General features: G+C 47.9%; 1 protein-coding gene across 1 annotated transcript in view; it reads left to right on the plus strand.

The window, feature by feature from the left end:
- The window catches only part of ATP9A (ATPase phospholipid transporting 9A (putative)), a 122,909-nt gene extending 111,156 nt beyond the window's left edge, over window positions 1–11,753 (plus strand). Inside the window, exons 23-28 of the mRNA XM_058562460.1 lie at window positions 190–345; window positions 3,752–3,816; window positions 5,270–5,378; window positions 5,921–5,978; window positions 7,671–7,874; window positions 9,295–11,753. Of these exons, the coding sequence (XP_058418443.1) occupies window positions 190–345; window positions 3,752–3,816; window positions 5,270–5,378; window positions 5,921–5,978; window positions 7,671–7,874; window positions 9,295–9,431 (729 nt within the window). The 3' untranslated portion in view covers window positions 9,432–11,753. The remainder of the gene's footprint in view (window positions 1–189; window positions 346–3,751; window positions 3,817–5,269; window positions 5,379–5,920; window positions 5,979–7,670; window positions 7,875–9,294) is intronic.
- Window positions 11,754–15,824: the final 4,071 nt, after the last annotated feature.

Raw genomic sequence — 15,824 nt, forward strand, 5'->3', positions numbered from 1 at the left:
TTTAAATAAATTCCTCTTTTAAATCAAATTTAGACTTGGACCACCAACCGTGTATAGCTTGAAACCAGAGAATCTCTTTATTGAAGTTATACCAAGATCTCCTTACAGCGTCTTGCTTTTTCAATTAAAAACAATGTGCTTCCTTGACCTCGTGTGCCTCTCACGGTGCCCGACTTCACTGGGTTTTAGGAAGGAAAGCAGGCGTCGCTGGCTGCAGACTTCTCCATCACTCAGTTCAAGCACCTCGGCCGGTTGCTCATGGTGCATGGCCGGAACAGCTACAAGCGCTCGGCGGCCCTCAGCCAGTTTGTGATCCACAGGAGCCTCTGTATCAGCACCATGCAGGTGGGTGGACAGCTGGCTCCTCTGCGCAGGTGCACAGGGCCAGCATGGAAGAAGCCTGGGATTACACTGTGCTTCCGAGCTGTGACCCCGCCTGGCCAGTTGAAATCCCACCTGGCTGCATTCCAGCTGCTAGACCTCAGATTGCCCCAGGTCCCTCCTCTGGGAGGTGGGATGGCCGTTCTTGCTGTGTGGAGGGGACGTGAGCGTCAGCAGTGGCACCTGTCTAGGGCTTGGCACAAAGTGGGTGTAGTGCAAATGACGATGTTATTGTAATTGGGAGTGAGTTGTTACAATTGGTTCGCCAGAGGGAAAGATGCAGAGTTAAATGCTGAATGAATGCTCTGGCCCTGAGTGTTCCACATGCAGAGGTGGGGCCCACAGAGCAGCCACAAAAGAAGAGTAACTTTTCTTGAGTGCTTCCTGTGCCCCGGGCCTCAGGCCGGGTGTTCTCATTGCAGTCCTCACGATAAATAGCCTGTACCCACTTTACAGATGGGGAGGCTGAGGCTCAGTGAGGGTGAGAAATCCGTGCAGTATCCCTCGGGGATTTAGTCTACTCAGGCAGGGGGACCCCAAAGCCTACACTCTTAATCAAGGCCTCCTCCTCCAGTGCCCTCGATATGGGGGGCCGGGGAGTGCTGAGGGGGGCAGCGCAGCCGGTAGCGTGGAGGTTATCTTGGCATCACAGTCCTGCCTCCCAGCACAGCCCCACTGGGAGCCGAGCTTAGTTATCACCACTGTTGGCCCTCCCGGGGAGTAACATCCTGCTTTTTCATGAAAGGATTCTAGAGTGTATAAGGTATTTTCCCACCTCGTCTCTCAGCAACTCCTCCAAAATCTGTCATTGGGCTGTAGCAGGTAAGTGTACTAGGAAGGAGGTCCAAGGGAGGGGAAGGACGCATTTTAGGTGTTAGAAAACTATGGACTGATTTTCTTTCCTGGGCGTTTAGGTGAAAAGACCCCCGGTTAGATGGTGAGAACACGGGGATGATGTATCTTGGAGCTCAGATCTCTTTCTGACCACACACTAAGTGTCTCTGAGACCTCGAACAAGTCACTTTACCACTCTGGCCTTCAGTCTTCCCACCTGTAAAATGGGGATGACAGGACCTGCCTTGGCCCTCGGACAGGGTTACTTTGAAAAGCAGAGACTTCTATAAGGCAGCAAGTGCTGAAGGCATCCTTGTCATCATTAGTGAAAACAAAACAGGATAATGTATAAACATAAGGTGATCTTTAATTTGTGGGAAAGGTGTTTAATCATACTTGAAAGGCATCCTGCCTTTCAAAGTGAGTCGAGTGGGGCTGCTGTGTGTCCATGAGAATCTACCCTCCACTGGCCTCCTCCATGCCTTTTGTGGTGACTTTGTGTTTTCCATACCTATTGCATTTGTGGGTGTAAGAACCTTCAAGTGATTTTCATCAACATGGTCTGAACCCAGACAGCGGCTGGTATGGCTCATCAGACCACATCTGTACTTTAATTTATGTTGGCTCATCAGTTGAACTGGATAATGCTGTGCTTTTAATCATTGGGTGATTAATCAGCTCATCCCTGGGTAGGCACACAAAAGCTGGCCTGGATGAGCTGACTTCTGCAGTGCCGGTATGTTCCCAATAACATCAATTCAGAAAAAAAATTCCTGGATGAAGAAGTGTTTTTTGTGCTATAGAAAAACGCCTGTCACCTCTGTCCACTGTGCTGAAGGTGGCTGGCTGAGAGCAAGTCCCAGGTACAATTCCGCCTTGCCAGTGATCTCTTTGACAGATAAGGACACGATGTTTTTTTTGTTTTTGGGGTTTTTTTGGTGAGAAAGATCAGCCCTGAGCTAACATCTGTTGCCAATCCTCCTCTTTTTGCTGAGGAAGATTGGCCCTGGGCTAATATCCCTGCCCATCTTCCTCTACTTTATATGTGGGATGCCTGCCACAGCATGGCTTGATAAGCGGTGCGTGGGTCTGCACCCGGGATCCGAACCTGCGAAGGCTGGCCTGCCAAAGTGGAGCATGCGAACTTAACCACTACACCACCAGGCCAGCCCCAATGATGATGTTTTTATTCTCTGCAAAGTGATCTTTCCAAGACAAAGGCTTTAGGGGGCAGCCCAGCCCTCTTAGAGAAAGAGGCTCCTGGTGTGCCTTTGCAAAACTAAACGCCAGATTCTCAACATTTTTACTACCATCCTTCCCGTGCAGTGGCCCAGCCTGGGTGAGAAGTCATTTGCAAGGTGCCTTGCACCTTTCAATTCTGAAACCATGTTCAGGGCATGGCCAGGGCTGCCGGTGACCATGTCGCCAGGTGGCACCTGTGTTCTGAGATGTGTGCCAGGGGAACACCCATCGCAGGTGAGAAGGGAGCACGTCTCTGGCTGGATGCTCTTTCTAATCATGAGGCCACCTCAGCCTTTCTCCGTGCTCAGTTTTTAGAAAGCCTTCAGGCAGCAGTCGTCCCGGCCTCCCTTTGTTTTTCTAGTAATAGAAATGAGCTTCTGGAGGCCACTTTCCTTCCTTCAGCCTATGGATGTCTAGAGAAGGAAGTAACAGAGCATCAAGCCTGATTTTATCACCCTGGCCTATTTTTCTCTGCCAGGAGCGAATATTTTCCAAATCAGGAAGGAAGTAGACATTTTGGTAACGGTTTGTAAATATCTTTATTGCTTTTGTCTAATTGCAAAAGTGGCAGGTTATGGGCTCTTCGTAAAAATTTCCAAAAATAGTAAAACGTGTAATGTGAGAAGTGAAGCCTTCTCTGCAGTCCATCCTCCTGGGTCCCCGGAGGATATCCTCACGGTGGAGGATGTTTTTCCATATCTGTTTCCATACGTATGCCAATGTTGCATAGCGGTTGTTGGCATAGCCAATGTTGTTAGCGGTTGCACGCCCAGAGAGGCGGTGATTCTGAGCTGTTGGGGAGTGTAGGCTCTGGAAACAGAGCTGGGCTTGAGTCCCGAGATACCATTTACCTGCTCAGTTTCTCCTGTACAATGCAGGTGAGATTAGGACTTGATCTGATAGTTTGTTCTGGTGATTCACTGAGATTGTACACAAAGTGTTCCCAGGTCCAGGCTCATATAACATAATAAGTATTCACAAAGGGGCTGAGAGTGCACTCTGAAGCTAAACCACCCAGGTGTGACTCCTGGCTTTGTCACTTATGAGCTGTGTGATCTTGGGCAAGTCACTTAACCTCTCTGTGCCTGACTTTTCTCATCTGTGAAATGAGGGTGATGATAACAGTACCTGCTACATAGAGTTGTAAGAATTGAATGAACTAATAGACCTGAAGCACGTATAACAGTGCCAGTGTAAAAAAAGTGCTAGGTGAGTGTTAGGGGTCATTTTTACTTATGTAAAGGTAAGGCATTTGTCACAATTTTGGTAACGTCCTCTTTTCTCCTTGGCACAGGCTGTCTTTTCCTCCGTGTTTTACTTTGCCTCGGTTCCTCTCTATCAAGGATTCCTCATCATTGGGTAAGAAAATCCAGGCAAGGCATTAATTTTTAATGAGCCCTCCCTAAGATGCCACAGAAGAGAGAAGAAACATGTGTAAAGACCGTTCAGTCCTCAAGTCAGTCGCCTTGACTCTGGCCCCAAGGCAGGCCCGGCAACGCAGTTTAGAACCTCCTTGAATTAATGCGTTTTTGAACTGGTGAGCCCTTACCCAGATGCAGGAAGCAGAGGCCGCTGTGTGTGTGGCCCGTGGCGCTGGGCCAGCGGGGCCTGGGGAGGAAGCTGCTCGCCCACGAGAGTCCGAGGTGTGGGCCGATGGGCAATAAAAACAAGACTGAAGGTTCCAGACTCAGTGATTTCTTAGATCTCAGGAAAGGTGAGGGGGGATCTGTGAAGTACCCTCCCTGCCGCAGGGACCACTAGAGCGTCCCACTGTTGGGTCTCTAAGGTAGGCCGGAGCCCTGCTCTCTTGGGGGACACATCTAATAGAGCCTGACTGCTGTGTGCCACTGACCTGTTAGGGTGTCGCCTGGATGTTAGCTGCCATCCAGCCCACCCCGTTCCTGACCTGAAATTCATGACGTTCCTTTTGCCCTTTCCAGAGAGTGTGCTCAGTCTTTGCGTTACCCAGGTAGGTGGAGTCGGGTTACCACGTGCCCTAGATGGAGCCGCTGGCAGGGTGCGCTCCTGTTGGGAAGAGGCAGGAAGCACAGAAAGGCCGGCTGGTCCCAGGGGAGAGTCCTACCGAGTACTCCTGCCATCTTTTTATGTTTTGCCAGTTCAGCCTGAGGGTAGGCACTGGAATTCTGCCTGCTTCTAATTGGAAAAATGGACCTGTCCTTTGTCAGGTCTTGGAAGAGTGAAAGAATGTGCCAGAATATAGCCAGGGGTTCCCTGAGCCATGTTCCACGTGGCTTTCCATGCGCTGGCCCCTCTTCCCTCTCGGTTCTCATCTCCTCCTCTCTCACCCCACCCACTCAGCCCCAGCCACATTGGCGGCCTTGCTGTTCTTCAAACAGCACAGAGACACTCCCACCTCAGGGCCTTTGCACTCGCTGTTTCCTCTGCCTGGGATGCTCTTCCCTCTGATACTGGCATGGCTGCCCCCTCACCTCTTGTGGGTGGTTACTCAAATGTCACATTCCTTGGCCACATTCTCTAAAATTGCACCACCCCCGTGTCTTACTCCCTCTTCCCCATTATATTTTCCTCCTTAGCACTCACCTCCAACACACAATATAGTTGACTGAGTTTGTTTATCAGCTCACTGACTAGCACAGAAGCTCTCTGGGGGCAGACACTTATGTCTGCTTTTCACCTTGAGTCTCCAGTGCTTAAAACCGGCCCTGGCACGTAAACGGCACTCCTTTAATAGTTGCTGAATGAGTGAATGGGAAGTGGGCTCCAGAGGCTGGGGGAGCATATTACTCACATTCCGTCGGGGGAGCTTACCAGTGGTGGTTCTCTCTCCTAGGTACTCCACCATCTACACCATGTTTCCCGTATTTTCTCTGGTCCTGGACAAGGATGTCAAGTCAGAAGTTGCCATGCTGTACCCCGAGCTCTACAAGGATCTCCTCAAGGTTTCCTGAGCTCCTTCCTCCCTCCCTCCCTCCCATCATCTTTTACTGTTTCACACAGACCCTCCATATCTGACGTGAACGCACTGGAACTGGTGGCTTTTGGGAGGAAGGCGTGGGAGTTTATTTTTTTTCTTAAAAAAGTAATATATGCACGTGTAAAGAATATTAAACAGTACAGTAATATATAAACTGAAAACAAACCGACTAATGGCTTTTTAAAAAGCCGCTGATAGTTACATTTTGCAGCTGCAACTTGTGCCTGTGTCTAGAAATGTTCTTGTGTCCACTTCTAAAAAAATGTGTGTGTGTGGAATTGCATTTATTTGTCCTCAAGGGGTTTTTACTAAAGGACAGACTCATTCCTATCTAATTCTCTTTAAAAAACGTAATTTTTCGGATGTATTGGGATGTGTGTAAGCCTCTTTTTTTGAGGCAAACAGGCAGGTCACCTTGTCTGGTTGCTGGAACAGTAGCGTGAAGGCAGCTAGCACCCTGGGTGAGCCATGCATGGTAACCTGCTCTGTCTGTCTCTTTCTCTTTAGGGACGACCATTGTCCTACAAGACATTCTTAATATGGGTTTTGATTAGCATCTATCAAGGTAAGAAAGGTGGAACTACCTACTGTCTTATGCTCTGGCATTGGCCCAAGGGTCAACTTTACTGTTCTACGGGCTGTAGGACATGAGGGGAAGAGGCTGAAACCCTAAAATAGCAGTACAGAGTGTGACAGTGTGCCCTGAGGGAAACCCTGCTCAGCATGTTCTACAGACTCGAACATTCAGCACAGTGAAAGGCACGTATGTGAGATGGTGCTGCCAGCTTAATGAGATCAGGTCAGATAAAAATATAACTAATACTAATCAAAATCTGCTGAGGTGTTTGAGCCATTGTAACAACAAGTGGTTGCTTCCTGGAATGTTCTGATACCTCTTCTGAGGTCAAGTTGTAGTTTTTGAAAAACATATTTACTTCAGTGGCCTCCGGAGAAGGTCCCTCAGACTGTAGAGGCTTTGTAAGACGATTTATTGGAGCATGAGAAGAAAACATCAAAACCTCTGTTTGTGTTTATTTTTTCTTCACTCTTTTTAGCATTTCTATTTTTATATATGTTTTATGTATTTGTACATAATATCTTTGTACAATGGTCTTAATATCTGTCTGCACAGGTACACATACATAATTTACAAATATACATTGTATATTGGGGGTTCATTCTTAACGTTTGTTACTGATGAGATGGGCAATCAAAAAGTGTAGAGACTGTTGAATTTGTTGGCAGGAGGCTAAATTGTCATTTAAAAAATTTGAGGGGGTCTTTTTGAGAAGTATACCAAAGTGTAATATATGTATCTGGTTAAAGAAAGCCAGTCCTGCACGAAAGTTCATAATAACAAGCAGTAGTGCTCCATTCCGGCCCCTCCATCCTCAACCCTGTTACAATAGGCAATTAATGAGGAGTTGTTAGGTATAGGGTTTTCTGGCCCCACTTTAAGTAAATATTCTCCTGCTGCCAGTGTTTTTGATCAATGTGAGACATTCTCCATCCAGTTCCTGCCATGCTAGATGAGAACGGACTTATCTGTACCCTCCCCCACTTTCCTTTCTCTCCTCAATACAGGTGCATAATTCTTCGAGTGTCTCTTTAGTTACCTCTATCATTTCATGTGCGTGTGGCAAAAAACACATAACATAAAGTTGACCATCTTACCTGTTTTGACGTGTGCGGTTCGGTAGTGTCCAGTCTATTCGCATTGTTGTGAAACAGATCTCCTTTTCATCTTGTGAAACTGAAACTCTGTATCCATTCAACAAACCCCTCTTTCCTCCTCCAGGTACCCCTGGTAACCACCAGGCTACCTTCCATCTCTATGAATTTGACTACCTTAGATACTTTCATGTAAGGGGACTCATACGCTATTTGTCTTTTTGTGACTGGCTACCTCTATCATTTAAAATAACATATTTAAATTTCTACTTCTTGTGCCATCTGCTGCAGGTGGTTACTTTCTCTCTCAGTTTCTCTCCCTTTTTTCCCCCTTTCCCTCTCGCTCTCCCTCTCCCCAGCCCCCCTGCAGTTATAGACTCTTTATTATGTAAAGTCAAACGGGAATATAGGAAGAACTAGACTGTGACACCTCTCTTTAAAACCTCCATAAAGCACCTCTCGTTAGCCTCATTTGACCAGTGGTACCTTTCACGTCTAAATGGAGAAAAGCACAGGAGTCGAATGTGAGAGAGCAGAGGTGGGGCGCGCCGGCCCCTCCCCACCTGCACCTTGCTTGCACTTTCAGGGAGTACCATCATGTATGGGGCGCTGCTGCTGTTTGAGTCAGAATTCGTGCACATCGTGGCGATTTCTTTCACGTCGCTGATCCTCACCGAGCTGCTGATGGTGGCCCTAACCATCCAGACCTGGCACTGGCTCATGACGGTGGCCCAGCTGCTCAGCCTGGCCTGCTACATCGCCTCCCTGGTGTTCCTGCACGAATTCATCGGTAAGACGCCCTGCATTTAATGGGCCCCCTGGCCCATCAGGCCCAGAGGTCTCACCAGCACTTGTGTCCTGGGTTCTTTGTCCAGCAGCCCTTTGCACTCAACGGCCCCCATTTTCTCCTTGGCGTCCCCTCGGGACAAGTGACAGTTGTCAATCAGCCTCTTGGAACTGAGGCTGTCGGGCGCGATCTCAATATGGAGTATTTTCTGTTAAAACCACACTGTGTTAACCGGCTTAGAAGGGGATTCATTGACTTCAGCAAGGCCCTAGTGGGTTTCTACAGGGAGCTGGCCCCTGTGCTGGGCTCCGTGGAGCTGTGGAGATGTCAGGCATCCAGGTCCTACTGACGAATAAATGATAGTCCAGCAGGACTTTTCATGATCGTTAGGTTGAGACACTCTGCCTTACCATGAAAGCATCTTGGATCACATCTCTTGTTTATCAGCAAATGCTCCTTAAGAAGGTTTTGGTAAAGTTAAAAGGAACATCATCCTTGTGAAACGTGAAGTCTTAGAACAGTTTCACGCTTGTCCCCAAAGTCTCTCAGAGTGGGTTTTCTGAGCACCTACTGTGTACTCAATGGCTTGAGGCCCAGGGGTCACAGAGGCTTGGAAGATGTGAGTGCTGCCCTCAGGAAGCTGCAGTCAGCCGCCTGAGATGTGGACCAGCCACAGGACCAGGCGAGCAGCACACAGTGGGGCCGTAGGTCTGGCACGTAGTAGGTGCTTAATCAGTGCCGGCTGCCTTTTCCCCATCCTGTGCTCAGGAAGTGGGGAAGGTGTTACTGTGGCATCGGCTCCATGTACTGTTGAAAACCACAAGTTGTCGCACCTCTCTCGCAAAAACCTCATAACTGCAGGGTTTGCTGTCCTCCAGCAGGAAAGGGAGCGCGTGGGTCAGAGCCCCTGAGGTTACGCCGTCTCTGACAAGGGGGTGTCAGCCCACATTGCACCACCCTCAGACCCGTCTCCCGGCGTTCTGTGACCATCACTGGGAAGAAGTTCCTGGGAAGCAGAAACCTGTCTTTGAGTGTCACTTTCTGCTCTCCAGGGGCCGGGTTTGAAAAAGAAAAACTCCACCTGTCAGATTCCAAATCAAAAACACCAGTAAGGATTTTTTTTTTGCCCAGAGTTTGGTTTTCCTAGTTGTTGAAAATGGCATTTCACTGAATACAGGAAGCTACAGAAGCAGGTCGGAGAGGAGGAGAGAGCGAGGACAATTAGGCTGGCACGCTTTACGTGCTATTAGTCTGGAGCGCGTCCCCGTCAAGGTTGGGTGGAGGAAAGAAGCCAGTGCCAGGAGGCCGTGCGTGGGTGACAGGAGACGGCATCCCCTGTGATAGCTGTGGCGGCGGTTTCTGGGCTGCGTGTGTCGTCCGGCACATTCCCCCTGCTCACCGCTGTCTTCCCGTTGGCTTGCAGATGTGTACTTCATCGCCACGTTGTCGTTCTTGTGGAAAGTCTCCGTCATCACGCTGGTCAGCTGTCTGCCCCTCTACGTCCTCAAGTACCTGCGCAGGCGGTTCTCTCCTCCCAGCTACTCCAAGCTCACGTCCTAGGCTGCGTGCTCGGGGAGGGGCCCCGGTCTCCGCGCTTTCCTGATGGACAGAGTTCACGTTCCGTTTCTGTTCACCGCCACCTGTGGATTTTGCAGTCATTGCTAACACGTGCAGTTGTGACGTGACTCGGCTCTGCTTCAGCGGAGCCCTAACACTGAATAAACAGGAGGAGGCTCCTAAAAGGTGCCCTCGCAGGCCTGTTGGAACCCCTGGTGATTCCTGTTGGAGTGACTGTGACTATGTTGAGATGGTGGCTCAGCGAGAGAGTTATAGGGTCACTGTGCAAGCTTCCTTATGACTTGAATTTCGTTGTCGTGTGATAAAAATTTCTGTCTAGTTGAAGATTGTAGAAGGGTTTTTTTTTTATGTTTTTTGTTTTAAAACAATCCTAATGTGTGTATACTCTTTATGTCTTTCTTGCTCTTAAAGACTGGTTTCAGAGAAATGTATAGCTCTTGGTATAGGTTTGGGGCAAAAGACAGTGACGTGGTAAAAAGTTATCCAAACAAGAGTCTCGATTTGGAAACGCTCAATATCCTATCTCAGATGGCCCTGCTCATTGAAGCTGCGCTGGCTTCCCGGGATTGCAGCAAGCAGATGAGAGGAGGTGGGGAGAGAGGGCCATAAATCGAACATGGTATCCTGGGTCTGATCCAGCACCTTCGGCCTCGGCGTTCCCTTCACCTGCCACCTCATAAAAGAATGTCAAAGGTGTTATCCTGCTTTGCTGGGACCTGATAACAACTATAACGCCCGTGGCTCTCTGAGGACACCCTCAGACATTTTCAGCAGAGTTGTTTTAGCAGGAAACGTGCCACTGAATGGCCCCTAAACATGTCAACACTGAGATAAGAGACTCAACTAATTCTTCAGACAACATAGCACATGTGGCTCAGGCCCTCCAAGTCCAGAGTGGAAAGGTCACAGACGGGGCTCATTGCTTCCACAGCAATCTGTTTTCTGTTAGGAGGAATTATGGAGGACAAAATGACCAAGGCAGAGGCATCTTAGTGTATTGCTACTCGTCGGTGGCAGCTTCAAGCCAGGAGCCCGGTGGGAGGAGACCCAGGCATCAGCTTTGGGGTCTGGGCTCCATTCTGCTGCCTGCGGATTTCAGGGGGAGCTTGCTGAAAGGCAGCCAATTGTGGAGATGGAGTACATGTGTGTGTTTTTTTATGAAGCCGTGGCTTCTCGTTTCAGAGGAAGCAGGGAGTATGCAAGCACTGGACGTGGCAGGGCAAGGCATTCTTGGGTTTTCAAGTCAGTTCTTGCAGGAGCCACATGTGTGCGCCATACGGTTCAGTGGGTGGATCTTCGAGAGCTGACTGTGTTTGATATCTTAGGTTTGTGATTAATTCTTGATGAGTACATACTCCTCAGCCCTTCAGCATGATTCTTCTTCACGAGCTGCAGAGATTAAGTTCCAGCCTGGTTGCTGACGCCCACTGCTCTAGGGTCAACCAGTTCCCTGCGAGTTGGGGACGTGAGGAGCAGACGGTCCCTTGCCTTGGGAGCACTCTTGATATGCTCAGATATTTACGTTGCCCTTTTAAAACTTGATAGAATGAAGTAAGTTGCAGGCACTAGTACATTGGCTATTGACATCACTTCTATTGTTTTAAGATTCTGCACTTTTGCAGTATTTTTCCCTTTCTGTTCCAGGCGTTTCTGCCATACAGAAAATAAATGTTGCATTGAATGAATGGTTGTTTAGGACTAGGGTCTTTGTCCAAGACTTTCATAAAGGGTGAGCAGGTCTGACTTCTTCCCCGAGTGGGTAGATGTGGTTTCAGAGGTGGCCGGGGAGAAAGTTGTGCTCAGTGTTTTTGCACCCCAGTCTGTCTGGGAAGTCAGACTGTAAAACTGGAAGTCTAAAGGTAATTCCACTCTGAGTTTGCAAAGCCCGAACCTGGCCTTGTCCGCAGACAGGTGATGGCCCCTGCAGGTAGGTCTCGTGGAATCCTCGTTGGGAAGTTTTCTCTGTTTCCAGCAGATACAGGCAGTGCATCTGGTCTCTTTGGTCTTCTCCTTAATTCCCAATTTTGATGGAGGGGCGTGAGTTGCCTTTTCAAGTCAACGCCTAAGATGCTGCTTGGCATCTTCAAGGGAGAAAGGTTCTCAGAGGTGCTGGCGAAGCCATCCCTGGACATCGAAGGTGCTCGTCAGTGCTGTCAACGGACCTCCTTGTTCTGTTGACCACACTCTGGTGGAGGCGGTCAAGGGCGAGAGGGACAGAGAGGCGGCTGGAGACCACCCCGTAGAACCACCCTGTCGGTGGGCAGCCTGCTCACACCCCCCGCTGGGGTCCCCGAGGGGCAGGAATGAGCACGCGTGCTTCTCAAACTCGGGAGACCCAACGAGCAGGAGCCTCAAGTCGGTTGTGAGTCCACGATCCCGACCTGCACCCTTCAGACTGATCCCGCCAGAGACCCCGTCCCACGCAGGCGCTTCCAGGGGTCATCTTAGTTGTGGGGAGAGGACAAAGAAACAAAACACCCGAGCTGTTTTACAGGAAACTCCTGAGTTCATAAACTGTCCGTGTAAGGACTCTGTCGACCTTTTTCTTGGTTCACCAATCTGGAAAGAACTTAAGAAGCACCACTGACACCCTCCCCTCGCCTTGGAACTCGGACCCACGTCTGTGACAGCCAGTTGAGTCTGAAGTCAGAGGCCCCGTGGTACACAGCGCTGTTTAAACACTTTTCCTTACAGTAAAAATTACAACTCCCCCTGCCCGCCGACAACACTAGGTATTTCTGCCAGAGTAAGCACTTTTATTATTTTGTGATTATTATATCTTTTGATGATGGTTGTGTGTGCGTGGGGAGAACGGAATCTGTTTGTCTTGTCTTCCTTTCTGTACAAAAATGACTGACGAGCTTCTCCATCCTGAATAATTTCTTACACCTGACGATTTTGATTCTGATTTTGCGAGTGTGTGGGCGCACGCGTGTGTCGCCTGTGGTGCTAGGTGGGACTGGTTGCACTGACCCTGGCTGCTTGGGGCAGAGGACATGGCCACAGAGCTGCGAAGGGCGTCCCAGGGAGCATCCCGACACCGGCGCAGACCACCTGTTTACAGCCCCCTGGCGCTGGGCGGCCGAGAGCTGGGACTTCTCCCACTTTTAGCATTGTTACATCCAGATCCCTGACTCACTTCCCTTTTTTGTGGCAGTAATCTAAAATGCCAACGTCTGCTTACCCTTTCCTCGGTGTGTTTTCTGCTGAAAATTTAGGTTATCCGGACAGTACTTTTGAATGTATTTTGGGTTTTGTGCTCATTGAAAGTTGACACGATCATGCCTGTTTTTCCTCCTCCAGACTTTTGTTTTTATCCTTTGTTTTGTTTGTACTGGGGTGGGGATGGGAACGCCTTCACGCCTTGATGGGGCAGCATTTTAAACCTTTGCCAAAATTGCAGATGGGACCTACGTGTTCTTCAACTCCATCCTATTTAAGGCGAACACCTGTCAGCCATTTTTATCTCTGACCTTTTTTGTGTGTTTGAAATGTGTGTATGTCTGAGGGTATGAAGTCATCTAAAGTTTTTGGAGGAGTTATTTGGTTTTCATTGCATTAAAATCCTATCGCTCCCAGCTTTGTTTTCATTAAAAAATATACAAGGAGCTTTGTAAATACAACAGATTTTATTTCTCCCCCTCTCTTTTAATGTAAAGCTTTTTGTCGTTTGCATATACTTCTTAGGAAATATTTCCATTGATTATGTCCATTTCATCTTGGAAAAAATGCATATTATGTTTTTGAATGGAATTGAAAAGCATACCGCTGTGTGAGCAACCTCGAGTTGCGTAGCATCTTCTCACGCCAAAGCAGCATCACCTGCCTGTGAATCTGTCTTCTCCGTTACAGCGTGGCTGGAGGCCCAGTCTGTTAATATCGCTGGGCAATGTCAGTAAATACGTGTTTGTGGGGGGCATGTGGGGGGGGGCGTGGTGTTTGTGAAAAAGAATTGTGGCTAATGTATTATTTTGTTGCAGTGGGGCTGAGTGTAAACGCATCTAGGATTCCATGACTTCCTCATTAGGAGATCTCTTTATATGTAATCCTTGTTGCAAGTATTCACCAGGACAGCGTTTTTTGATTAGAAGGAAGCTGTGGTACAGTATGCTTTAATTTAGCAGGAATTCCCAGATGATTTAAATTCTCGAGCCTGTGATGACACACACGTGATCCTGCGTGTTTCCGAGCGGTTCCACTTTCATTGTCTGCCAGCGTGGTCCGTTGCTGTTACCCAATAAAGCTTGTGTACTTTATGCCTTTGGGGATCATTTTAATTTGTGTGGAAACGTGAATTCTGGTGTCAAATGAGGGCTTTTCATTATAATGCTCCTTTTTTGTGTGTATCTCATGGTACAAAAAATGTAAATAGCTTTTACTCCCGTTAAAAAATTATTTTGATTTCAGCAAAAAAACCCCATGCATTATTTATTATTCTGTACCGTTGTCTATTCCAGACATGTCAGAATTTCAAAAAGTGATTGATATAAATAGAAAAAAACGTGAAAAACATTTTATGATTGATATTTTATTGATATACAGTCCTTGATCGCTTTGGATACTTGATTTTTTTAATCAAGTGGTGGAAGATTTAGGAATGCAATCACTTAAGTTTTAGGCAAAAGAGGTTTTTAAGCTGTTGTGTAGGAAGTAGAGGACGTCATGTTTTATTCATTTAATCCAGTGATTCTCAACCAGGGGTGACTTTGTTCCCCAGGGGACATGTGGGCATGTCTGAAGTCATTTTGGGTTGCTGCAACTGGGGGGAGGGTGCTCTGCTGGCATCTAATGAGGACAGTCCTGCATCTGATGTCCTGCAGTGCACAGGACAGGCCTCACAACAAAGAATTATCCAACCCAAAGCTCAGAAGTGTTGAGGTTTGAGAAACCCTAATATAATCTACACATGTCGTTTTTACCATTTGTAAGAGTCTTGCTTCATTTCCAAAGGAGCACAGCAGTATAAACTGTCTGAAAAAACCAGTCATGCATCCAACTGACCAAATGTTTTAATTAGTATCTATTGGCAGTGGGGGCTGCTGGTTTCCTCTCACTTGGCTTTCAGCTGAAAGGGCTATTCTCCGTTTATCAATTAGAGAATTGTAAATTAGCTGTATCTCAATCAACAGTGGCCGCCCTGGGCAAATCAAGGACATACTTCAGCTCTCGTTACGTGGGCTCAAGAGCTGCAGATGAGCAGTACTTTTCCTTAAACGTGTATAGTTATCAATGTAAAGGCTTCGGGCTCTGCATCTGCCTGCTGTGAAATTCCGTGAGTGTGCAGACGCTCCTCCGGCCAAGCGCCAGGGGGAGCTTGAGGACCGACAGACACTCCTGTTTCCTGTTTTCAAGAATCGGGCAGGCCCAGCATAGTCAACCGCTCTGTTTCAAGACGCCGCGTTCATAGCCTCAGAATTTATTTCATGGCCAACAGCTCTGTTAGAAACAGACATTTCTTTTTATGTTGTTGACCAGACTTTTGCTGGACTTAGCTTGAAAAGAAAAAAAAAAAAAACGGGGGGGTAGAGGGGAGATGAATATTTATTTGAGCTTGGATATTTGCATTTTTGAATAATTGGCAACGGGGAAGGCTGACCCTACTCACTATTCAGACTAACAAGGTTTTGAGACGAAATGTTCCAACACCCCAAGTACTTCAGCTGTTTTTGTTATGAAACTTTTCAGGGTGACACGAAACCCTGCGGTATTTGTGAGGAGATCTATAAATGATGGATTTGCTCACCTCAAAATAGAACTGTAGTCGCTCCAAACTTTCCAGAGGTCGGAGCACAGTAACAGAATTCATTCAGAACTCGCTAATTTCCTACTTTAACTGGGTTACATAACAGGACAGCCCCGCCTTCGCGCCTCTCAAAACTGCTCATGAAGTGATGGTGAAATGTATCATTAAAAGCTAGAAATAGCTTTGCTCAACTCTGGGAAAAAGATGAGTTTTTTTTCTGATATCCCCCCCTTTTTTTCACCCAAACATTGCATAATGTTGAAAAAGTCAGATCTTTCCATGGGATTTAATTTCGTTCTCCATGTGGCTGTGGTCGGAGGGGTAACTTGAGCACTTCGGGGGCTGGCGGATTTTTGGAAGATCACGCACTCTGGGATCAGTTTTCAGCGAAGCCTTAGCAGAGAAACACGCCCGATCCTGGGGTTTCTCCCTCTCCCTCCTGCTCCCCCCTTTGTGGGGGTGAGTTATCTGCGACGTAGCATCTTTTCAGAAGGCCTGCCTTCTCGTAGGAATGCCGAAGCAAAGCCACCCTCAGCTTTCCATATTGAAGTTTTGATCTTAAACGTTTCCCCCTAAAGTTTGGGGTAACTGGATCGTGTGTGAAGTCACCCGCCCCACAATCTGTGCTCGAT

Source organism: Diceros bicornis, chromosome 19, assembly GCF_020826845.1.
Source record: "Diceros bicornis minor isolate mBicDic1 chromosome 19, mDicBic1.mat.cur, whole genome shotgun sequence".
In the NCBI taxonomy this organism is placed as follows: Eukaryota; Metazoa; Chordata; class Mammalia; order Perissodactyla; family Rhinocerotidae; genus Diceros; species Diceros bicornis.